The sequence below is a fragment of the Pholcus phalangioides genome, unplaced genomic scaffold (assembly GCF_987345545.1).
Source record: "Pholcus phalangioides strain wild (caught in Gottingen) unplaced genomic scaffold, Ppha-v1.0 ptg000015l_1, whole genome shotgun sequence".
NCBI lineage: Eukaryota > Metazoa > Arthropoda > Arachnida > Araneae > Pholcidae > Pholcus > Pholcus phalangioides.
Window position 1 is genome coordinate 49593030 of NW_028301608.1, and position 27370 is coordinate 49620399.

General features: G+C 33.2%; 1 protein-coding gene across 1 annotated transcript; it reads right to left on the bottom strand.

The window, feature by feature from the left end:
• Window positions 1-376: 376 nt before the first annotated feature.
• Window positions 377-27370, bottom strand: LOC149076147 (MFS-type transporter SLC18B1-like). Its single transcript, XM_089243692.1, has 13 exons — window positions 27006-27370; window positions 19341-19436; window positions 19161-19234; window positions 16965-17112; window positions 16646-16714; window positions 11350-11437; window positions 10267-10406; window positions 10022-10120; window positions 9320-9411; window positions 8538-8633; window positions 6964-7038; window positions 4455-4548; window positions 377-1769 (listed from the first exon to the last, which is right to left on the bottom strand). Exons 1-13 carry the CDS (start codon window positions 27258-27260, stop codon window positions 1671-1673), a joined length of 1425 nt encoding a protein of 474 aa, XP_089099818.1. The 5' UTR covers window positions 27261-27370; the 3' UTR covers window positions 377-1670.

The window sequence follows — 27370 nt, forward strand, 5'->3', positions numbered from 1 at the left end:
GGAAAAGTGTTGTAGGTGTACCATATGTGGCTTGAAAGAGTTAATAATGTCAGAGTTTCTAAAATATGCGATGTCCGACAGCATCTAGTGTGAGTGTGTGATTAGGTCGTTATAAATAAGTCCAATGAATTAACCGGCGGTGCGCAAAACGTCCGTGTTAAATCAAGCATCCAATTATTTGCGCATAAGTCAGTCGTCCAATCGTAAATAAAGATTGTAATCTTGATTTTAGTAGCCTAATCACTGCAAACCTAGAAACTTCTATTTTTTGAAAACGTACGCGTTGCAGCGGATAGGCCGAGAAATACGATTGATATTCACTATTAGAAATCGACATCGAACTTACTAAGACTATAAAAACGAGATGAGAAAAATACATGAATTATTCAATGTTTATTAATCAATGATAAAAAATTACATTAAAACATTTCGTGAACAGAGAATATTTGAAAATATACGATACGAGTACTTATAAAAAAAGACTATTGCATTAATAAAAAAGACAATTTAATTGATCAGAAAATCAGCTAGTAACCTCTTCCAAATGGAAAATATGAAGACATTGATAATAAAATAACTCATTAAATTCTTTGGTCTTCAATTTTAAGGGGACTCTCTTATCTTTTAACATGGTAAGAAAATTCTTGTGTTGAAATACATCATTTAGATAATTATTTATAATTTGATGATAATAACCAATTTGATTTATTTCAAATTTTTTACTACATATATTTGATTACATATTATATCCTGTCTGTGCAAAATTTCAACTATCGTGAATACTTAATTTTTTTAGAAATTTTCAAAAAATGCATAAAAACTAGCTTGCGCGGGTGATGAAATTGTAGGAAATCAATGTAATTTAAAATAAAAAATGATTCAAAATAAAGAAAACTGTTCAGTGCGTTCAGAAAATGTTGAAAAAGATTCAGATTTTTTTTTTATCGGCTCAATCTTATTCAAAATAAATTTAAAATTTAAAAACTTTTTTATGGAAATTTATAACCCAAGTATTTATGAATGGATCTTAAATCTTCTTCGTCATTTTATGAACTGAACAGTTTTTTCTTTATTTTGAACCAATTTTCATCCAATTACATTGATTTTATGCAATTACAGCTGTTTTTAATGCATTTTTTTTTTAAATTTGTAAAAATTAGGTATTGGAGGTGCGTAAAATTTTGTACTGGCATAGGAAAGCATACGCAATCAAATAATATGTGGTAAAAGTTTGAAGCAAACCAATGGATAAATAACATTTTAAATAATATTTCTACATAATAAAATTTTTTACCGTGCTAAAAGGTAGGAAACCCCCTTAACAAAAATAATGATAGTTGTTGCTATACATAACCGAAGGTTAGCAAAAGTTTCTTCATCAGTGAAGCAGTCGCGGAAAATATTCATAAATCGGTTGGACTTAAATGTTCGACTGCGATTGAAAATACGTGTATTCTCCAAAAAAGACTTCGACTTCTTCCTTTTTCCAATTCGTCTTACGAAACATACTCTGTTGATATTCGTTTCTCGTGGATTAGCGCTACGTGGGCTCGACTGGTATCTTTTGTCGTCGCTGGTTCCACTAACTCGAGATCAACATCAACTTTTCGTTCTTTGACTCTATGGCTTATGACTAGGATCCCTGATTCCGTTAACTCCGAGATTTCCAGTCAGGCTCCATTACTCTGATCTTGTTCTCCCCGCCTTGAAATATTAGACTTGGGTGTACAAGTTGATTTGTACGCTAGTCTACTCGCAATCATCAGACCCTAGATAGAAGAAATTCAAAAGTTTTGAATATTGAGAGAAATAACAGCCGCAATTTTTTATGTTAGGAATTTTTCTTATACTAGCATGTAAAAGGTCCAAAGGTGTCATCCTCAAAAATTTTTCGAAAAAAATTTACCCCTAATTCGTTTAATTATGCAAAAAATATATAAATACCCTTCGGAATTATTATGGGTCACTCAAAAAGAAGTAAATATTACCATTTTGGAAGCCAATAGAGGCTACACACGCAAGAACGCATTTTAAAATCCCGCGCCTTTAGAGTCTTGAGTGACGTCATTCAAACAACATGATTTAGTACAGGTACAAAAAGGAAAAAAAAAGTGAAATGCTGTGAAACCTCCTATATTCAGTTGCAATTGGTTCCTATACATTTTAATGTTAAAATAATCTATTTATTCAAAGCAAAACCTCAATTATTCGACGTTTTAACTTTGACTCGAACTCCGAATCTTTTGAAAATACGTCCATCAAACGCGCAATATTTTTGTATGCATTGAAATCGCGTTGCTGCAACAGTTTTTCTTGCATTTTGTCACCGCGAAAGCCATAAATTTTAGGATGATTAATGACGTATACGGAAACAACCAATGATGTAGTTGATGGTAATTTAGAGTGGACTCTCAAGTGATTTGTTTATTGCTTGTTGCTGAGACTACGCAGACGCGGTGAGTCCAAAAAAAACGAGTTTCAATTGTCTTGATGGCCATATTTCCTTTCAGAGTTTTTCCTTCTCCCAATGTTTTCAGCGTTATTCTCAAAGGTTAAGCAAGTCCACGCACTGTAAGCATTTAGAGGGTACTGGTCTGCCGATAAGAGACACATAGGGTACACATACACAACAAGTTCTTTCGACCGTTTCCTGTGGAATTTTCTTTCGTTGTGGTGCTTTGCCTGCTGGCTGTTTCAAATCCGCCGTTCACAATATCGACAAAACAAAAAGTTCTTTGTTTAAAAAAACCCCGAAATTCTGGAAGAATCCAACAAGAATTTTAAATTCATGACGAAAGTCGATATAGAAAAACAATTGAATATCCCTATGGCAACTTTAAAAACTATCTTAAAATAGAGAAACAAAATCAAAGACCAAGCTGCTGATTGCAAATCGTATACTGCCAGAAAAATGAGAATCCAAAATGGCAAATTTTTTCAAGTAGTGCCATCTCAAAGCATGGGCACTTTAAGGCATGGCCTTAAAAGAAGATCGGGCCTCCCAAAAATGAGATCAGGTTGAAATTTTCAAGAATTTTCCTGGTAGGGCCTCAGAATCATCACTCATCATCAATAATTCTCAGGGAAATCACTTGGCCCGGGGGCCAATGACGCACTAAAGACGGCCCTGTTCGAAAGTCGAAATTTCGTTTTAATTTTTTCCCCAATGTGTTCTGTCACAAAGGTAATGTTCCACTAAGTTTTATTTCTTTAAGTGATTTGACACGCGTGCTATTTAATTATTTTAACCTCATGTGTTATTGAAATGATATATTTTTTGATAACAAAGTTGGAGATGCAATTGAATTTTATAATATTTTGTACGCCTGTGGAGGGTGAAGAAGTCATTTTATTTAAAAAGTCTCAGTTATTCGACGTTTTGGCTCGGCCTCTTGAACGTCGTATAAACGAAGTTCCGCTGCTACTAGAGAGTTTCTGGGGGTAGGAGAAGATGAAGGGAAGAAGAGAAAGTGCTTCATAGATATTGCGAAGACGCGCGAGAATTGATGAGTTGCCAGCTGTTATAATTTTAAACAATTTGTTCTGGCTATATTAGTTGTATTCCGTCACTAATTTTTTGTTTTTTATATGTTTCTGGTTGACATGAATGTACCTTAATTTTTTCATAATTTTTTTTATGATGACACATATTTGGACCCTTTCCTTGTAAGAGATAACCAACGAATAAGGAAAATATATGGAAAATACAAAACTTCTACTACACTGCGACACACGGTGGGTGTCGTCCTCGAAAGAAAATATATAACCACTAATCATGCTTACAGAGGATCCCACTTGTGTTGGATAATAAATCTTAACTCCCGGTTGCTTCTAATGAATTGGTAAATATCGAATCTACCGTGTATGTGTTGTGTATCATCAAGTTTGTTTCCGAGGAATGGCTGCCATGCGTTCGAGAAGTGGCTTCCTCATTCAGACGCAAATAACTCATCAGTTTAATTTTGCCGATACAACGTAGGCCTACTATACCTCTCCTGATGCGTTTGCCCGCATTAAATGCTGTTTTTTTCCAACTTTTCCCCATGTTTCGAATTCGCGAATATCTCAAGAGTATTGCACTTGGAAACGTGGAAATTCATTTCTTGGCCTCAGGAGAGACAAGGAAACAACTTTCTGATTAAGTTTTCCAGGACAGGGTGCCCATAGCAAGTTATTTTTATTTTAGTTTGGTTACGATACAATCACTTGCAACATGAAGGACATCTGAATTCTACACGTTATTTGGATCCTTCTTCCAATTGGAAGTATGCCTCTAGAATGAACGGTGCACCAGTAAAATTCCATACGCCCTGTTACTTATGCACCCTGTATATCAATTTCACATGCGCTCGTATAAATTACGTTCATACAAATCGAGTGTTTCATGTTCTGTTCACAAATTTTTTTGGAATCAACATCATCATCATATGAAATACATTCAGTGTTTTGTTTACCAGAAGAGTCTGCAAAGCTGATACGAAAAGAGTAGAGTACGAATAGCCAATAGTATCAATGAGAAATCCTCCAGCAGCTGGACCAATGAAACCACTGTAGAAAATAAATAAATTAGTGTAATTAAATAATCACGTAATTAAAACTTATTTTGAAATACAGGAAATATATAAATATGACGTAATTTATGGATGGATATATTCAATTGTGAATAATGGAGTTTGTGCTTGGGGAAGAGAAAGCAACGATAGTAACATATATCAACTGAACAACACATGCAATAGAATAAGATTCCAAGTAATAAATATTACTAACCCAAATAAAATAGAATGTCAAACATTAACACTTATAGGAAAATTATATGATTGTAAAATTTGCATTATTAAATAATAAATAGTTGACAAAACATGAAATAGAAATTCAGCTAGACAAAGTAGAAATATATCACGTCCCAAAAACAAATAAAACACTTGATAATAGAAGCTACTTCTATACAGCTCCAAAAATATTGAACTATTTTTATAGCATTAAAAATACACTAATGTTACAAATTCCACAAAAGATATTCCGTCAATTATAAAAAATGCAAATTATGCAGATATAATACAATGAGATTCATTTACTGTTTAAAAAAAAAACTGAATTTCATGAAAAAAATAAAAAACTGTACTGTGATTTCTCAGTATTCCGCCTGAATATTTCTCAGATAAGATTAACGAGCGCAATACTGTAACAAACAGCTAAAATACCATAGTAACCAACGATGTCGCATTGTAACAACTTCAAGTTGTATGTGTCATCTAGACCCGATGGAAGGATTGCAAAATCCCTGCAGATCACAAACTGTGTGTACATTTATTATTATTTTTTTTTTGTCTTCACACTGTCATTCAGTGTGTTTTTTGTTCTTTTGTCTGATTGTGTGTGTATTTTAAATAAAAAAATACTCATTTTTAATAAATTAATAAGAAAAACTACATTAAAGAAAAAAAAATCTATTTCCAAACAAACAAACCAAATTTTTTGAAAAAAGGCCGATATCGTTTTATATTTTATCTTAAATATAAAAAAATATTATATTTTTCGATATTAAAAATAACTGTATGTGTGTGTGTATTATAAACTTATATTTTTTGCGAAATTTCTTAATGATAAGGTTATGTCCATAAAAAACTTATTCAATGATACCATAATTTAGTTTAACGTTTTTAAGTTTGTTTAGTTACGATAGTTTAACTAGTTTACATTTCCACTTGAAGGAGTTGATAAGATATATAAGTACCATTTCGATATGCTGATGAAAATCGTTTCTCTCTCATTCATGTAATTTTTGTTATACTTCATTTCACCGACATCGCTATTATATTCAAGAGCTTGTCAAATATGTTTTTAAGTACTGTATATGTATAGGGGGAAAGTTTCTAATTATGAAAGTCGGCTTTGAAGTGTTTCGTATGTAAAAATACGTCTGGTTTTGAAATTCTGGATTATGGTGCTCCGTCTCTTAGCGAAACGATGTGAAAGAGGGGAAATGGGGGGGGGGAGTTTGGGGAATCATGTAAATTTGAAATATATAATCCAAAGGAAATTATATATACACACAAGCATACTGATTTTTAAGGGTAGGCAAATATTTTTCACATCACTTATCTGCTGCTGTCTTTTCCTCATTATTTTGTTATTAAAAACCTTCTTTTGAAATATATCCTTTGATGGTAAAACTTAAGTGTTTACTATTGATATAATGTAAGCAAATGTTTAAGGTAATTATTGAAGTATGGTGTTGTAAACATACCATTCTTTCTAGCCGTATGTCAAACGAAAATGCTCCAAAAAATAAGTGCTCCCCACAATATAAACTACTACAGTCATAATGTCAATATAGAAATATCAAATGCAGCTGAGAATAAACACTATTATTATGCCTCAAATATAATAACAATAAATATTAACCCATTTGTGCCTGCATCTCTATGCGCTTTGAATACTATTTCGATATTGGGATATTTTGTTGAAATTGTGCCAATTAAGAATATTAGTCAAGAAAATATATATATATCAAGATATTTTTTAAATGCATCAGCAGGAAATATCACAATGGACGCCGAGTGTCCTGACTTGAGGACAGCAAGATATGACGACACGTTTGGAAAAAAAAAAGTTGAAGTGAAATGAAATTGAATTGTGTTAATTATTCCCATTAAACTGTGATATAAATAATCGATTACAAAACAACCACTTGCATAAAAATAACAATATGCATTGTAAGGTAGGAAACAAAAATGCCCACGAGATAATGACATACACCAACTTCAAAAGTTCATTTATAAACCAGAAATTTCTTCGTTGCCAATCTCTGAGTTGGTTGCCATCTACATGTGCTGAAATATACAACATCTAATTGCAAGTCTAAAACCATTATACCTGACTATACTGAAATGAATACAGTGAGTGCAAATGGGTTAATAGACGAATCTTGGTTCTCCATTATATCAATAAATTACTTCTTACCCTATACAAGCGGAAGAATACAGAAGTCCCGACACCATTCCGTACGTTGCAACACTGTCTGGAAAACCTCGCTCTCTAAATAAAGGAGAAAAAATATTTGTCACATTTCTTTTGAAGGAAAACTCGGAATATGAAATTGAAAACTGGTACATATGACTTTTTCCTGTGGTTCCCAAATTCAATCTCTCCGTTGAAAAGTCTCGCCACGGAGAACAGAAAGCCCACAAATAAACAATTATTCAATCGTTACACTTCACTCATAGATAGAAAATTTGACGACAGATGGCAGCAGTATAACAATCATCACACAGAAACAAACTTCATGTTAGGTTCACAACACCTACACGCACACTACCGGCATGTACCAATTCGTTAGAAGTTCCACAGGGGAATGTGAACGAGGTGCATGTGTGGTTTAGCAGTAGTACATGTGATTAATACGAGTACTACAAAACTTTCTCGCAATCCAATGCCAAACTTTTTAAATCAAGGTTTCCGTCATAGTTTATTATGATCAACATTAATAATTTTCTTTCTAAACTGAGCACAACTCCGGTCGTGCTTCAGAAGTTCTTTCATGACTGAATATTTATGCTGTTTTTAACCCTGTTGCTCTCAGTGGTGAGACATTTCAATTGGGAGACCGGCTCGCACTCGCCTCGAAGTTAGGAACCACAGAAAACCAACTTCAGTCGACCACCACTGTGGTGACAGTGGGGTTCGAACCCGGGATATCGCAATGCGAGTCCATCACTACGACTCGACCACCACAGTGGCAACATTAAGTAGGCCTACTATTTCTCTTATTTATTTCTTCAAATAATTTCTGCGTGACAATGAAAGCTGTAGGGGGGGGGGCATGATGATGATTGTGCCGAATCATATATATGCATATCAGTCAGCTCCGTCATCGACAAATCCCCTCCCCCCTTCTTCTCCCGATATAACGAGAAAACCCTTTTACAATGGTTTTTTTCGCATCTTGTTGGAATTGCCTATAATTTAATGTTAAATGCTCTTCTCGATACAACGATACCCTTACTATGATAAATACCTCTATTACGATATTTTTTGAGAAGATTTCGAAACTGCTGCAACGGTATTTTTTATATTTCGCTTAGAAAATTATCGCGAATGTAAATTTTTAATTCCTCGTCAGTTTTTGTTTTCTCGATAGTGTTTAAAAACATCGGTCTTTTGCACTATCCACCGATGTGCAAAATGCTATCCGATGTTTGCTATCTATCTTCGAAAGTACCAATGAAGGTGCCATGAGACTTACAGCACCTCATGTATATGCACATGAAAGTGGCAAACTACATTCCATGGTGAGACAACTGACTAAATTTTATCCATCAAGTAATCTGTTACAATTTTTTTGCCTTGAGTAAGCTCTCATAAATGCCTACACAACGCCGATTCAGAAGAGGTTCCATGTTTGGCGGAATCTGATGATACTACCTCTCGATATACCGATAATCTCTCTACAACGATATTTTTTCTTGTTCCGCAGAGTATCGTTATATTCGAGGTTCCACTCTATATATAAGTTATTTCAATCACACAATACTTACATAGTGTGTTTAATGCCGTGAGTGAAGCTGCACATAATTTCCCCAGACATGGCCAATCCAAAGAGAACTTGAGAGACGATAACAACTGATAGAAGCCTGCGGATAACGACAGGTTTTCAGAAATTCAGGAAAATAAAGTTTAAATAAACAAACCATCAATTAATAACTCTTTAACCTTTTCAGACCCGAAAATTCATTTCTTGGAATTTTCAAAACATTTTTGCATTATTGATACTCAATAATGAATCATATTGAAGCTCAAAAAATGCTTTAAAAACATTAATGTCAGCAAATCATTATTTTTTCTCTTTTTTTTCTTGTGAATTCATTTCGTTCAAATTTTTCAGCCAAGATGATGAAGGGTACATTCATCTTCACATACAATTTTTTTCCAGAAGTTTATTGCTAAATTTTATGCGATAAATCACATTCTTAACGGAGGCATTTTCTCCTGGAAGTCATCTTGAACCCCCCCCCCCCCCCCCGCTCCCAAAAGTTCAACTATAAGTGCTGCTCACTGGTGAAAGCTTCCAAAGCTCATATTCACCATATTTCTAACTCCAAACCTACATAACCTTTTGAGTACAGGCTCGATATGAGGTCAAAAGAAAAAGTTCTACAGTGAGTAAAAAGCCGGGACTGAAACGGTGAAAAGCTCAAATCTCTGAGCCTATAAATTGATATGGGAAATGGTACAGCATAGGAAAATCATAACAAAGTATGGATTAAATTTTTAAAATTAATGAAAATACAGAGATTTCAGAATACGAAAAACTACTTACGTTGGGAAACCAAAGAAAGGTGCTGGACCCACAATGAGAAAACACAGCGTGAATATAAAACAGGGCATCAGCGCCAATACTTGCGCATTTTCCTAGAGAGAGAAAAAACAAAAATTGTTTACCTATTTTGTGAGAAAGTTATTAAGCCTCATATATTTTCTTCTGTTTCTTTTATGCATCGGAACTCCTTTCAAAACATAGGCTTAAAGTTATTGGGAATTTCAGGAGGACTCAAAATATTGGGGAAGGAGGGAGGGGGGGCTCAAACTCAATACTGTATTTCTATAGGTATTATGGAGATTGTGTGGCAAATATTGGTGGGGATACATGGATTAAACGGAACCTGTCAAAGGGTGTAAACATAGTGCATCCGTATTTCCGATTCTGGAAACCCGCGTCGTCTCCGATTGGTTAAAAACCCGAATTTAAAGCTAAAAAAGTTGAAATTCGGGTTTTTAACCAATCGGAGACGACTCGGGTTCCCATAATCGGAAATACGAACGCACAATGTTCGCACCCTAACGTGGAAACTGAAAAGAAAATATTGTACCCAAAAAATTCCACACAAACACTTCAACTGTTTCGCGATCAATAGACCAAGAGATCATACAAATTATTAAAGCACTCTTTCCTCCTTACCTGCGAATTAACAAAGTTGAACTGTAATTCAAATGGGTAAAAAAAAACAAAGAAAAAACTCACGAATTTCTCCGCAAAATAACCCCAAAGGAAAGAAGCAACGGCATCTACTGAACCAGAAATCAAAAACATTCCACCAGTTGCTTTGGGTGATAACAAAAACTGTAATATACAAAACACAGACACTGTTTGTGAAAACGTTATTTGAAAAATTTATCACACGCATGACACTGACAAAACAATACTGACGCTTTGCATATTACGTTATCTCAAAAAACTCTTAAAATATTCCATTCTAATATTCGTACCTGTCTTAAATGAGGCTCCAAAGTAGCTTCGTTGAAACCCAAAGTCATGAAACAAACTCCAATGACTAAAATATCCAACAGGAAATCGAAATTCGTGATAATTTTCTTTGCGCTGCTAGGTTTTACACTCTCCGTTTTCTCTGTGAATAAATGCGAAGTATAGTCATTCATGTAATGTGGCTATAGAAAATTCTATATACGTGTGGTATTAAATTTAGAGACACGACGCACACGTACACGTCTTCCGTTTTATAGCCTTTATTTTCAAATTCTAGTAGCGTACTGACTTTATGAACAAACTCAATTTTTCAAAGAAATTTAAGGTATTTCATCATCTTTCTTGTCACTGTTCTATAACATGGTACTGGACTGAACTTAAATAATATTTTTGATAAAAAGTGTCTCGAATATCGAAATAATACATTTTGGACTACCTATGCCATTTTGTGTGGAAAAATCATTTTTATGTCAAATTTAAAGCAAAATTCACGTAATATTCAAAATACAATAGCAAAAAATTCTATGAATGAAATGTTTTGTTAATTTACAAAATTATATGTTACATTTAGCTAGTGATGATGCAGGTTATGAACAAAAAATTTAAAGGTATGTATAACGTGCTCATAATTTACACTCAAATCTGTTGATGAACGTGTGAATTTCTAGAAATTTCATTGTACATATCGTGTTTATAACACTGTAAATATATGAGAAAGACCTCAGATTTTGATTCACAATGATAATTTCGTAATAGATTTTCAAAAATAAATGTTTCAAACTTGAATAAAGTGTCAAAAATAGCATTTTTTGTGAAACGCGTTTTAGTTTTTATTCACAGATTACTTGTATGTAAAAACGCAACACTTAAGTAGAGGTAACTTCAGTTCTAAGTGTCATATAAACAAAACAAGAACTGTTTCGGAATTACAAGAAATGAGGCTTTTCATGAAAAATAAAAATCGACATTTTTTTTCCAAAATCACATTTTCAACGTAGTTCGTATTGAAATTTTCATCGTTTTCGGTGAACAAGAAGGAGTAAATATGCAACGTCAATATGGAAATATTCAGTTATACATCTTACCCACATCGGCGAACAGAAAAAAATTCACAAATGTCCCGGACAGAAGCAATGTTCCGATCACACCAAAAGGAACTATAAAACCACCATACTATAAAAAAAAAGAATTGAAGATGAATTAATACATTTCTATAGAATTAATACATTTCTAATTCTAACGAATTATTACGTTTCTAATTCCAATGAAATGATGCATTTCTAAAACTTGAAAGACAGCGAGTGTTAATAATGATATGCAGCTTGTTTTACAGTGTTAATAAACGCCTTGTCATTCTCAACTATGGTCGAAGACAAATTCCTCCAATTGCAAACATGTTTTAATGAGTTAAAAAATTATTCAATTATTCGTATTATAACACTTTTATGTATGGAAATCAATTTTTGAGAAAAAAAATACAAAATGTAACTTTTTATATATATGTTCTATTCCCTATTTTTATAGTTATAGTTTATAGTGAAATTTAATTGATCATATAAATTTTGAGAAGAGATTGAAGGCCGTTCACAAATTGAACAGCAAAATACACTTGTACTTGACCAAATAATGAAGAATCGGTTTCGAACAAGTCTCTGATGAAAAAGTTATTTACTTATTATTACTGTAATATGTATATAGTACACTTTTTATTTTTTTTATCTATACAGTTTAATAAATCACTTGTTTGTGGAAAATGTAAATTAATTAATTGTTTGTATTTCTGCCTCTGAAATGTTTAGAAATTGTGGAATGTGTATGAGATACACAAATGTGCTATTTTATTTTGCTTGCTATATTACTGTGCTTGTATGTATAACTGTTTCTGAAATGTTTGGAAATTGTGGAATGTGTATAGGACGAGCATATGCATTTTTCATTTTGCATATTAACTATATTGAAAATATGTTTTCCTGATGATGGCTTTTCTGTTAGAAGTCCCGTAGGATATGGACCGAGCCATCACACGGTTGGTTAGTTAGTTGAGCAAAAACAAATGATATTGAATAACATTAAAGGGAAAAATATCAACCTCTAAGTAATTCCATGTATATACACCCCTCCTCAATTACAAAAAATTTAGCTCAGAAAACAATTCTGATGAACTTGGTCAAATTTTTAGACAAAAATGTGAAATCATGTAAGGTTAATTGTCAGGGACTATTTTTTTTTAATATTATAATAGTGATCTGGAAAAAATATAAAAATTCAAATTTCGGACACTTTCAAAAATTAATTTATTTATGTGTACCTTGATATGAAAAGAGTCGAGTTCGGTTATTACATACCCTCTTGGTCACAGGCGTAAGCAGCACTTTCTCAAGGAGGGTTTCATTTTCTTTTTCTTCTCAACCCGGGGGGGGGGGGCGATTTACGTTTTTTCCTGCAAAATAACACTATACTCTCGGCTTGGGGGGGGGGGGGTTTAGAACCCCAACCTCAATTCCCTCCTTTGTGTACGGCAATGTTCTTTGTGATTCGAGAAGTTTGCTATAAGCGAGGTCTTTAAATCAACTTACGCAGCAGGGGATCGCCTTTGAGAAAATAAGCTTATGCAGCTAGTAATTTAAATTCAATTTTCCATGAATATAATTTGATTTCTGAAAAGTTTCGAAAATGTATAAGAAAACAAAATAATACAACAACAAGCATACATTTTTGCAAATGCTAATGTTTTCTTTGAGTTTATGCTGACGGATTTACATTTGAAGAAAAAATTTTAAAATTTATTCAGATAAAAAAAAAAACCCATCGCGCACGAAATATATTGAAAACAAATTGTGTCCACAATCGATTTTCTGGAATTAGAATAGCTTTGTAATAGGGAAATTACAAAGGTTAAATTAAAACATATTTTCTTTTATCACTATCAACCATAAAGTGATCAAAAAGAAACAAAATAAAAATAGCAAAAATTCAATAATTCCAAAAACATTTTCAAGATCGTTACATTCATTGGCGAAAGGAAGCAACAAAAATGAGTAGAATTTGTAGCGCTGTCTTTCGACGACAAGTGTAACAGCTTTGATAAAGAAATTTATTATTGCTTGGAAAAATTAACGTGTTTTTATGAGAAAACGTCATCACCCGCATATAACGACTGTTACGCAAAAGTCTGTCTTTGACTATATATATATAAATATATATTTATTTTTTATTTTTTTCGGTATGTTATATCCACAGTGTAATGTTTTAAGCAGGGTATGTGTTCCAAGAGAGGTAAAAATTATATAAAAGTAAATCGGCCAAATTTCAAGGATTACACAACCATATGTTATATCCACGGTGTATGTTAAAAGTGCGTGCACTCGACTGTATTTAAGTCATTTAAAACATTTTTGCAGTTTGACCTTTATTTGTCTACAAACAACAGTTACAGAAAAGATCCCGGGTAACGACTTTCTGGACACGCTGTATATTAAGCACAAAAGTAATATCGTATCTAACTGAGGTATTTGATACCTGACGGCGTGGGGAGGGGCAAAACCAATCTGAAAAGATCGAAAAAAATTAGGGAACAATAGCTGATAGTAAAGGTGAGTCTGGAATGAGCAACCCATTCAATTTGAAGTCCTACTAACAATAAACTGAATGACGAAGTCCCCTGATTGTTGTCAATGAAGTGATAGGAAAATTCAGTAAATATGAAAATCAAAGGAATGGATAATTGCTGCTTTCAAGAAGAAAAACATGAAGCAAAGGAAAATTTTTAAATTTAACTGGTCAAAGAAAAAAATCGAAGACATGCTTTGATAATCATATGGATATAGAATAGTTGTATGTAGAAAGACCACAACTCTCTAATCAATAAATGATAAATTTTAAGGGGGGAAAATACGTTTCGTAAATTGCAGAGAAAATCCTTAGGTAAAAGGATTAAAATTAAAAATGAGGCGAATAATGTATTTTTATTTAAATGAAACATAATTACGCAGAAAATAATTGAAAATATGTATGTCAGAGATTATTATTTTTAAGACAACAATAATATCTAATGCGGTATATAATATGCAGTCACGCCGCTTAATGTGATCACACCGGGACTCGTGGTGTGTGATAACAATAACAGAATGATAACTATATCCGAAAAAGTACCATAATCCCGGTGGCCATAAATCCTGTTTGGTCGAATGGGACATGTCGGTTCGGTAAAACGGGAAAATTCTGTTTTAATTTCCCACACAATTGGTTGCAAAATGTGCGATCTCTCCTTGCTTTTTTTTACCCCATTCTTAAACGGGATTTTTTTTTCTCCTTTGAGTTAAAATATTGCATTTTTGTTGTCCGGCCATTTTGAGGCGTTGGAATGGAACTGCTTAATGCATATCACGATTAGGATAATTGTTTTAATCTACAATAACTTTCATAGATCCCTTGAGAAAGTCTCTCAGAAAAAGAAATTTGAATCTAGTCAACAGAAAGAAACTGGTCAAGAACTCAAAAAAGCGTATTTTTTCAGTCATACATTTCACTATACGAAGGCCAAAATCAGTTCCACACGTAGCTGATGGTCGAGTGGACGCAGTCGCATTGCGAGGATCCGGGTTCAAACCTCACCGTCACCTTAGTGGTGGTTGGCTGAAGTTGGTTTTCTGTAGTTCCCAACTTTGAGGTATGAGTTCGAGCCGATCTCTCCGTTAAAAACTCTCCCCACAGAAAGCAACACGTCTACAATGATACAAATATTCGATCGTTACGTTTCACTCACTTCACTTCTGAAATATAGGTGGCAGCACTGATAATCAGACACCTGACAATATATACGTACTCAGACTGTTAGTTACACGCACTTGCACTCCCGGCGCAACTCACTCGGTGGTAAATTGCCCATGGTGAAAGACCCGAGTTGTGCTCGGTTTGAAAGAAAGAAAATCTCCACACGTGTGCAAACATTACATAGTAACAACCTTCACGTTAGGTTCACAACACGTACACGCACATTCGAACATGTATCAATTCATTAGAAATTCCGCAGAAGAATGGGGATGAGGTTCTTTCGTGTGGTTTAGTGGTAGTAGTAGTAGTTGTAGCTCCACACGTACTTTGATCTCAGCGAATAAGTACGGACTGATTATGACTTGAGTAAAGAAATGTTTGACATCAAGAGTGAGGAAGGCTGACAACTTTTTTTTTTTTTTACCGAGCACAACTCAAGTCTATCGCCATAGGCAATTTACTACCTAGCGAGTTGTGCCGGAATTGTAAGTGTGTGTACCTAACAGTCTGAGTATCTAATGTTGTGTATGATTTTTCAGTGCTGCCATCTATATCTCAGAAGTGAAGTGAGTGATGTGTAGTGACTGTATATTTGTACTGTTTGTAGGCCTGTTGCTCTCTGTGGCGAGACTTTTTAACGGGGAGATCGACTTGCATTTGCGCCTCAAAGTTGGGCTGACAACTTGTAGCCTCCTACATAGCCTTGCAGTCCGATAACGATACTTACAGGAAAAAAATGTTTGAATTGGATTCGATTTTTAATTCATTGGCGCAAGGATAAATTTGGCCAAACTGCGCCAAAACAAATGATTATATAAAAATAAGAAAAATTGTCCTTTTGTCATGTCAAAAAAATAAAACTGCGCATGATAAAAAGCAACGTGGAACGTAAAACAATGACATGAATTGTAAAAGAACGATAATTTGTCGTATAAACCAATGGTTTTGATGAATTTGAAAATACAAGATGTGCATCGCAATGGTCAGATAAAATGTCACGAAGTGAAAAGTGATTCTGACCAAAAGCGGTTGTAAAATGGTGACGATGATGCGAACAAGTAAAAGCATGAGCAATGGTCAATGGACTTCGATAATGTGGGCACTTTGGTTGACTCTGTCGTAATAACAAATATGATTGCGTGAGGTGACTGTGTCCTACGCGTAACCGGGCAAGTAGAACTTCTTCCTTTCGGTTAGTAATGCAACTCGAATGCCAATGGCCAAGTGTAAGCTTGATAGCATGTAGTTTATTATTAATTTGATTGTTCCAATGATCCTGCCAGCGGCGATGCATCACTTCTCGGAGGATTGAGGAGTGGTCACTAGCAGGAACCAAAAGGTTATTGATTGTTCGAGCTGCCAAAAAATGTTTGGTTAAACGTTAGCTTCAGGATGCCCAAAGAAAAAGATTCGATGAAAAAGAAATTGATAACATTATCCGAAGTCCCAGTAACTCTAAATGAATTTTTTACGATGTTATGACATTGATCCGTTCCGTTCTTTGCAAAATTGACAACGATACCCGATTGATAGCTTTATCCGTGATTCTAATAAGCGGCGTCGACTGTAATAAGGTAAATTAATAAAAATATTTTAGTCTCTTCTTACTTCATATAATAATCCTCCTATAACTGGACCCACTGCCAAACCAACTGAATACGCAGTTTCTACTGCAGACTGGAAAAAACACGTACACATACACATTTATCAGTTCAAAAAAATTTCAATTCTTTTAAATAAATTTAATAACATCATAGAATAAAAATTCAATGAAATAGTTCCAAATATTATTCAGCGGTTTTTTTTTTACATTTTAATCACTACGTTTAGAAAATAGATAATAAAAAAAAAGCAGTTGTTAAATGGTCAAGCTATAATATTGGATTCATAAATAGTGTAATAAAGAGTAATGACGTTTCATGCGTACCATGGCGCGACCAATATTATGAGGAAATTCGCATCCTATGATGGTATACGAAGCTGTCAGAAAAGCTGATGCTCCCAGTGCATCGATTATGCGGACGGTAAACGAGCACGCAACAAATGGTATGCCATTTGGAAGCATCGTCAGAGTTCTGTGAAAAGATAACAAATTAATATATTTCTCTCATCATTTGTAAGGAAAGATATCACTATCATCACGGGTGGATTTGTATGGATATGCTAAAACGACTATGATATTCCCGACAGTAACGATAAATTTTCGCGGATTTACAACAGACAGGCTCGTAAATATACCCGGATATAAATTATGTAATTCATTCGAAGTGCTCCCCCGAAATAAATGTCTTTCGTACAATTGCTTGAAAGATGATATCAATGAAAAATAATGTATTCACGGGTAAAAAAAGAAGTTGAAGTTTGTAATACTCTGACAACTTTTTCTCTAAAGTAATTTGTACCTGTGGACTTGAAGGAATTTTAATGCTGGAAAAAAAAAATTGTGTAAGTTGTGGATGAGAACAGTTTTTATATAGGTTGTCCTGTAAGTGCTAATGAGGCCTTATAACCGTAGTTGTTCTCACTGTTAAAACATTTACTTACATTAAAAGAAGTCATCATGTGCAGGCCGGACATTAATGAAAATGGACCGGCATTCATTCCATTATCATGGAATCTATTTTTCCCGCTATTCGGTCTTTTATACAGGGTGCCCTGTAAGTGCTAATGTGGCTTTTATCTCATCAAACGTCCGTCGCGTCGTAGAGATATAGTTTCAATTTAACACAGCGTGTAGAACTGTTTTTAAATTGCACTCCTCTGTTGCCATGAATTTTTATTTTAATTTCAATAATTTGAATTTTTTAGTTGAATATTCTATTTTCCATACTCATTTTTATTAGCATTTACCAGAATGGGTCATTTTTTTTTTTATTGATTCTTTGGTAAATTTTTCTCATATTCTTTTTTGTACTGTTATATGATAACAATAAATTCGATTTGATTTAATTCATTAAAAAATGCTCAACAGGCATTCAAAAATTACCCTTTACCAGTTTTGAAAGTGAAAAAATACTATGTAACAAAATAAGAAATCTAAATTTTTATACGGTTCCCTCTGTCCTCTAACTTTCAGTTGGGAAGTTGTTGCCCTGTCTCTCTTGAGGCCAACAAAAATAAAATTGAATATTGAAATATTTTAAATATTTGAATTAAAAAATCTCTCGAAGAAAAGTTTGGAAAGGACCGCATAAATGAGGGAAAGGAGCGTTGTGTCCGTCACTTTTTGCTCTTCTTTCATAACTTTTCTAAGATTTTTGAATTCAAATATTGCACTTAGGAACACGGGTTTTTTTCTGTTGGACTTAGGAGAAACAGGGCAAGAATTTTCTAACTGGAAGTTGGAAGACAAGGGGATCGTATTAAATTTTCTGTTTTTTTATTTTGTGACATACTGTATATTTCCACTCTCAAAAATGGTACAGGGTAAATTTTAAACGCCTTTTGAGCATTTTTTAACTTTAAATTATATCTCTACGACGGAAGGTTTATGAGATAAAGGCCGCATTAGCACTTACAGGACACCCTGTATACCGAACCTTAATATAACAAAACTTTTATCTCTTTGAATTGACAGTTATTTCATGTTGCTTACAGTTATTTTTTTTTTACAAAAATCTTCTACATAATGAATAACTGAGTCGAAGAAACTAAAAAAACAATCCAACGTGAATTTGAAAAACAACACACGTGATTTCATTCTAACAAGATAAAATGTTTCGGCATTTAATTTAAGGGATATAATACTTTGTTTTATTATTAAATGTGATTGGATCCAACCTTCCGGTTGTTATACACGTATAGGCCATGTTCTAACACACAGTCGAATCCCGTTATAACGAACTCCAAGAAACCGGAGAAATCCCTTCGTAATAAATAAATGTTGTTATAAAGGAATTCGAGATTTTTACATTGTTCCTATGCAAACTTATCTGAGGAATTGGAAAAGTTTTCTTTAAAACGAGGTTTTCGCTATAACGGTGTTCGTTAAAACGGGAATTGACTGTATTTCGAAAAATTCATTTGAATGCGATTGCATCATATATTTCAGGTATACTAAATACATGTTATAACGAGTGACTCAGGATCAATTTAGATAAGGTATAATTTGCCGGTGACGTACCCAAAAACTATGGAACAAATACCAGACACTGCCATGCCAACCTTCATCAAACAACCAGGAGTTAAACGAGCCACCTGCAAAAAAATATTCGCAAAAAATTAGACGCTTTCCACTTCTCCCGTAGTTTTTTTATAAGTTATACTTTGGAATCACGCGGAAATCAAAATGAGTTAATTTTACCAGTTTCCCATGAATTGGTGACGCTAAACCACAAACTAACGAGTATATGCCGAAGATCAATCCATATTCAGTGGCACTTGCTCCTTTCCTTTCCGCCTAAGAAAAGAAAGTGAAACGATAAAATTGAAATTTTTGTTCATTTATTATGAAGTAATTTAAGAGAGAGCAAAAGAATATTTATAAAATTAATGTTCATTAGCTGTTTTTTTAACTAAAAATAAAAACTTGTTTAAAACAACACTAATGGGGTTCTCAATAAGGTTTTTGTACTTAATAAAAGGTATGGTCAAATTTTCAAATATAGAGTCACTTTTTTTTTATTTCCTATCACACTTGCGCTGTACTAAATTGCTTCATTTTATGTATTTCGCCAAAAGTATACACTTCGACATCGGCTGCTGCTGTTATGATAAATGTGATAAATCTGGTGATTATGCATAGTTATTGACTATTTTAGAAAGTTTGATTACATTTTGCGAATTTCTCTTATTTGGTTGCAGTACTTTATATAGTTCAAATATATATATTCGACATCCCTACTTTTTATGGGTATCTTTTTTCAGACATTTTGCCTGTTGTGGCTTTTGTATTTGTATTATTGCATTTTCTATTTGCGCAAATCCCCAGCTCGTAGGGGCAGATATGATGAATCGTCAATGAATTACTGATATTTACCGGATAATATTATGCTCAAACTTCAGTCCAAGTTGATGAATTCGCTCGGTAACGTTGGTTGTGTTTGCATGTGTTGATGAATGTGAAAAAAGAAGTCATACTACAAGACTGATCAAAATTTTCATGTTTCAAATTTCTTCACACTTGTTTCGATTTTATTAAATTTTTATGAAAAAACTCGTGAAATATATAAATACATCACTTACGGGAGGAAATTCATAAGTGATTGAATTAAGAAGTGACATTTCTTCCATATCTATCATAATTAACAACTTGGTCTGGGAAATACGCATAATCACCGGTAAATTTATCAGACTTAACGAGGCGTTTGGTGATTATGCATAGTCACCGATTTATCGCATTTATCTTTATATGGCGATTGAATCGAGACACGCACATGTACTCTCACATCATCATGCACGTGTTTTGTTTTGAATAACATTGCCCTACCTATACAATGTTTTTCCTAGAGTGATAACGTTAACAAGGGAAAAGAGATTAAATGTTGACAAAGTGGAGAAAAAACAAGAATAAGAAAATAATTTTCAAGTTCTAAGAATACTGACAAACGTTTTGTTCTAAACTCCAAATATCACACTTTTGTTTCTTTAAATGTTCTCGAAGAAAGAATCACAAGCATCATAAAAAATTAAAGAATGAAACAACCCGTACCGTGGTTCAAGATACGATTGTCATTTGTGTGAAAAAGACGTCTCTGTTTATTTAATAGATAAATTCCTTTTTCTCTTACTGTTTCCAAAAAAGAAGAATGTGACGTAGTCGAGTTTCTATCAGTTGAAAATCTAATAAATAACTCACTTCGCTATAAATATATTTCTTTGTTTATGTGTTATCTTCTTGATGCTGTAAATTAAGCAGCCGGTACCTTACGTAAACTCTTTGTAAAACATCACACAGAAATATGATACATAACACACGAAGACTGAGAATTATTCTTTTAGGTTCATCAACTCTGATTTCATAACTACAGTCAGGTCTCTATTTGATGAAGTCGCATGTCCCCACATAGAAAATTCGTTAACCCATTTTTGATCGCTCTTCCAATTTCATGATCAACTGGCCTAATTTTTTTATATATGATAACTGAGTATCTTCATAACATATTCGAGAAGTTTCAAAAAATTGGATATTAATTTAGAATTTCTTTCTTTGTAATATTTTTTTAATTAATATAAATTCATTAATTTAATTAAAATAATTACTAATTATGATTTTGGGAAACCTCATGTATCATTTGATAAAAAAACGAAAAATTAGTTTTCTCTACTTTTCAAAGTAAATATTTCTGTTTATGGTGACTAAAAAAATTCCAGATCGAAAATCAGGATGAAGTTTACAAAAATTTCATTTTTGAAAAGTCATACATAAAAAAGTCTCTCTCTCTCTCTCTCTCTCTCTCTCTCTCTCTCTCTCTCTCTCTCTCTCTTTTCTCTCTTTAATTTCTAAAAATGTTCAAATGTAATTGAAAAAAATTGTAAACAAAGCATTGTCGCAAATACAATGTCAGTCAAAAATGAGAATATAAATGCGTAGATTGCGTTATAAAAACGAAACAGAAACGAAGAATACTAATACTTAACCGTATATGCACCTCATACAAATTCCTCTACGGAATGTCTAACGAATTGTTGCATGCCGGAATGTGCGTGTACCTGTTGTGAACCTAACTTGAAGTTTGTTTCTGTTTAATACTTGTTATGTGTAGTGCTTCCATCAATTTTTCCAACTATGATTGAAGTGCAATGATTGAAAAAACAGAAACTAATTTATCCACTTTATTAATTTTAACATACAGTATATCCAAAGCTGTAAAAAAAGTCTGTAATCTTGCTTTGTTCATCGCTTAATCGCTGTACAGAAAATTTTGCAGCATTTTAAAGTTGTTTTCTCTGTATAAAACAGAACTTTTGTTGGCAGTTTTGCTTTTCAATTTGACGATTTATAGCATTTTTAGGAGTTTTTTTTTTCTTTCAGCTTATGTGAATTTAACGATTTAATGAATTTAATTTGAAAATTCAGTCAGAAAAATTTCGTTCTTTCGTAACATACGTAATATGGAGATTCATTTACACGTAAATTTCGCTCAAAGTCAAGGTTATGTAGAAATTTCGTTAAATAGAAAACTTGAACGCATTATATAGATGTTCAGTGAATGGAGACTCGGCTGTACTTTTTTCTTTCCTTCTTATCTAGCTTCGTTAGGAAATGAGATTTATTGAAATTTTTCATTACAGAGAACGGGGTGAAATTAGCTGTCAATTAATTGTTATTGTTCGAGCAAAATTAATTACTAAATCATTAAAAAACTATTAACGTTCATCATTTGATCTGGAGTCAAACGGATCATCGTTGTATTTTCCTAGATCCGGGCAATTCATGATCATAAATATCAAATAATTATTAGTCAATATTTGTTAATGCGTGTTGAATGACTGGTATTTTTTTTTACTTCACCGGTCATCTGAATTCGATTATACAGGGTGGTAGCTATCGACCGCCTAATAATTACACACGTGATTCCTTGTGAAAAACTTATATGGGGAATGTGTTTTCCGTTTTTTGGATCGGACGAATATTTAGTAAGTACGAATATTTAGCTTTCGAGATTTTGTCACTTGTCATTTTCCTAATGGTCATTTGCCAAACTCCGAACGAAAGTGCATTTCTCCACCAGCAGCCGGTTGTCACTTCTTGAAAAAATTACCTGAAATATTCAATCCCATTAGAAGCCAAGTTCTTTCTTCCTTCACGACTGGCACTTTTGCTTTCCATGTAGTGTGATACTATAACCTTGCTATTACGTACATCTTACGCATTAGCTTCGTCTTCTATGTTGGCAAATTTATCACCAGATTTATATCGTATTAGATAAATGATAGCTGTTCGAAACTTTTTTAGCCAAATCAACACTTTTTTGCCAAAATGTGGCAAATTGTTTACCTTCACTATCAAGTAAAATTTTTTGAGGGAAGTTGCATGCAGTACGTACGTGTTAACTGTGCGATCATTATTTTACGTTGTCGTTTTAATCAGATTACATGCTGATCAATGAAAAAACGGCAATCTTTCTTTGGGTTTTTTTAACCTTCATCAAAACTGTTACGCGTAAAAAGCTTCAATGAAGGATGTAAAAATGGTAGCTTAACGAATGTGTGACTGGTGGAAACAGTAAAATAATAACAATGATTGAATCGGAAACTTTCAATCAAACTTATTATGTTATGAATTGACATATTCAAAATAATTTGGTTTCGGAATTTTTCTATTGATTACACTACTTAATACCGATTTTATTCTAAAAAAAATTTTAGTGATTTTATCGGTGCTTTTCGGGCATTGATTCTGAATCTGACATTGGTTTTATCAGGTTGGCTCAAGTTTTGGGGATGAAGTGAAAGGTGAATTTCAATGGTAATACCATAAGCCAGGTGTGGATCTATGGAGGGGAGGGGGGAGAGGTCGCCCTCACAAGCAAAACGCGATAATTCATGAAATCTTCGGGACTTCTATATGATATTGCCTTTTTTTTCAACCAAACCGTTGTAAATTACCTGTGTATAAAAGTTTTTGATTAAATAAAAAATTCAAGAAAACTTAGGAAAAACCAGTAAATTTTTTTTCAAAAAATTCAGGATTGAGAAAAAAAACGGTGTCCTTACAGTCAACACTGGCCCAGCGTCTACGTTTGGTTGTGGTAATACACACCTGATCGGCAGCCCGGCCGCAAAATAACTTTATGGTCTAAGTGTTTTCGCGTTGGATACCGTTGACTGTCAGAGCCGTCTTAAGAAGATCATGGTCCCCCAGGCCCTACTTCTGAGGTCCTACCGGACAAATTTTCAAAATTTTCAACCAGATCTCAGTTTTGCGAGGCTCCTTTTTCTCTTGAGACCCCCGGGCCGTACCCAGGTGGGCCCATGTTTTAAGAGGGCACTGTCGACTTGCTGTTTGCAAGGCTGATCCGTGGCACTCACCTAATATAAGGTGCATGTCGCAATATTCTTGTATGCTGAATGCCATCAAATTAGAAATTATAACACAAAAATAAATAAATAGACGCAGCACTTTCTGGAGAATAAAACAGAATGACTAACGCTTATCTACAACCTCTGCTGTAAAGCTGGCGTTGGGAGATGCAAAGACCATATTCTGATCGACTTGTAAAAAAGTTTTTTTTCTTTCCTGAAAAAAAGTGTGAGAAATTTTATATTTAACGTATCTATATTAAATGTATGTCCTTCGTTTTCTGTGTAGCAGGGTTAATGCATTTTTAGCATGGTCAAAAACGCCAAGTTGTACGTTTGGTGAATTTAGCCGGATTTTTTAATGACGTCATCAATTTCCAAAGTGTTATAACTCATTAATTTATGGGTCCGATCAAAAAGCTGAAAATACTTTTCCGCATTAGTTTTTCATAAGGAATCACGATTATCGGGACGATCGATAGTTACCACCCTGTATAGAACAATACGGGAGTATGAATTCATTTAGAATGATATAATTTCTTCGTTTTGTACTTGATACACTGAAATATAACATTCAGTATATTGCACATATTTTCTAAGATGTTAATGCGTTTTATTAGAGGATGATGTGTCACTCTCTGCTATTCATACAAAGGTTTTTAACAGTTGGCGGATGCGAAGATTCATTTGGGAAAGAGAGAGAAAATTCAACGGGTCCTGCGGAGAATCGAACCCAAGTCCTTTCACTTTCCGGGTGAACACCCTAGACCGCAAGACTACAAAGGCAACGAATATCGCGATCTTTCCTTGGAGCTCGTGTGCACTGAACGGGACACGCACTTTCCAAAATAGATCTTCGCATCAGCCCCAGCTGTTAAAAAATTTCGTATCGATAGGCTTCTAAGATGAAATTTTATCCAGCCTACCAATTTATTTACAAATATATATAATTTGTTTACTTCCTGTAAAAGAAATCGTATTTTTGTGAAACAGAAATTTCTCAACTTTCGGAGATTAATTGAACGATATTTTAAGAGGAAAGTACATAAAAAGTTTGATGCATATACCTTTTATATCCTCAAAGTTTTACTTTTTTTAACTTATTAAAAAGAAAATAAATTGTTTTTGTCTTCAAGAAACTACTATAAAGCTTAGTTTGAAAGTGCGTTTAACTCACTTTCAAACTAAGCTTTATAGTATCATGATATAATATATCATGAAAAGAAAAAAACAATATCACTTTCATGACCAATGTCTCAAATGAATTCGGATAAATATTGCTTCTTACAGCTTTTCAATTGTCAGTAGTGCATTTTTTAGCAATTACGAACGAATCAAAAAAGACATATTGTAAAAAAAAAATCAAAATTTGCAGATAGTATTGAAATTGAAATATAGTACCCGTACTGCCACCTAGTGACGGATCAAGAAACTACTGTTTCTCAAAGCTGTCAGCAGATGGCAGCACAAATCGCAGTCTCTACGGAGAATAAGTGCGCCAAGTTCAAACAGTTTAATTTTGTCGTGTTTTCAATGAATACGATCAAATAGATTTTTGACTTTGAAACGAGAGGGATAAATATAACTTCACATCAAAATGGAACAATTCAAAATAAGCGGGATTGTATTTTCATTTTCTGTATAATTGTAGTAATTTTAACTATTGAAATTTTTGCATTTTGCCGCAAATAACAACAAATGTACAACATTTTATCATCAAAAAAGAATTTGAATCTGTAACACTTACTTTTTATGCAAGCTAAAGTTTTGTTTGTGGATTTTAATTCATCAGAATATAATGAATGTTGAATTCTTCGAACTTTTAATTTCTCTTAATTTTTTGAGTCGGAAACTCCTATGGAAAAAAAATTCCAGCAGTGTGGAATGTGTTGGAAATACTTTTGTAAAATTTCTAAAAGAACCAACCAAGCAAACAAAAAATACCCCATTTCATTTTCTCTCAAACAGCAAGAACTTATTTTCGAGCTCATGATTTGATTTCTGTCCTATAAAAGTTTGAAACTATACGTAAAGTCTATAAATCTTTTCCTGTCACCTAAATTCTGCAGCGGAAAACTTGTAGCGAGTGCGTATATCTATAATGATTCGTTTGTTAAAAGTATATCAAGTATACTTTATCGAAATCCGATTTTTATAATCTATGATTATTTCAATGCATAACACAATAGAGTAATAACTGAATGAATAATTAATTCTTAATAAATTAATTAATTAGCTTATAAAAAATTAATTAATAATAAAGTAATTATTCAGCTTATTAAAATTAATTATTTAGCTTAGTAATAAATAATTAGTAGAGTAATAACTTTCAAAGCCCCGAAATTATGAAACAAATTATTAAAAAAATTAAAAACTTAATTAAAAAACAATTATTCAAAAAAAATCAAAGAGCATTATTTAAAAAAATAAAATTATTTTAATAACTAAAATTTGGAAAAATTATGTTAATAATTATAATTATTTAGAGAGAGAAGTTACTTATATGAATTGCAAAAAAAAACTATTGCAAACAACATATAATATTGAATCGTTGTATTAAACTTATAAAACCATATTTATATCGAATAATCGAATAAAACAACAAAATATATCGTCGGATTCTCATTAAAATGATTTTGTTTCAGGTACTATAACCCACATATATGAATTGGTGTGTTGAATTCTTCGGTATTTGATGGATATTTGATTACCTACGGCAGTCATTTTCATTGAAACGAATTTTCTTCAGACGTTTTACACGCTAGATTTTGTTTGTGACCAAAATTTATCTTCGGAATGCTGTATGTATAAAATTTTTATTATCATGTAAACTCCATAGTTAATTAAACTATCATTAAAAATTACCGGTATTACAAGATTCATCATTTTAAAAAACTATTCATATGTTTCTAGGATAATATTTTACAACATGTTCATATTTTTGCGAAGCAATTTGCATGAATAAATGGAAATGGAAACGAATGTTGGCACAACAAATTCTTACCTCATCAGGAAAGAAAGGAGCCAACAAAGAGCAACAGCTTCCGAGAAACAAATTCCCATAGATGACAGAAATGAGGATCTTTATTTTCCTAGGAGTCAGAGTCTGCTTTTTCTGTGGTGACTCTGCATGTTTCGCCGCTTTGTCCGACTTCGTTTTCTCGACGTCCGTTTTCTCTGATATATCGACGCCCGTTTTCTCTGATATATCGACGCCCTTGGAGCGAAGCACATTGAAAATTTTCGCGAATGTCTTCATGTTGACGATCGACTTATACGTGGAAAAGTCTGACAAGGCGCAGAATGCACCGCAGGGAATAGAAGGCAAATGATACCGACTCCTTTTATAAAGTTGGTGTCTGATCTTGA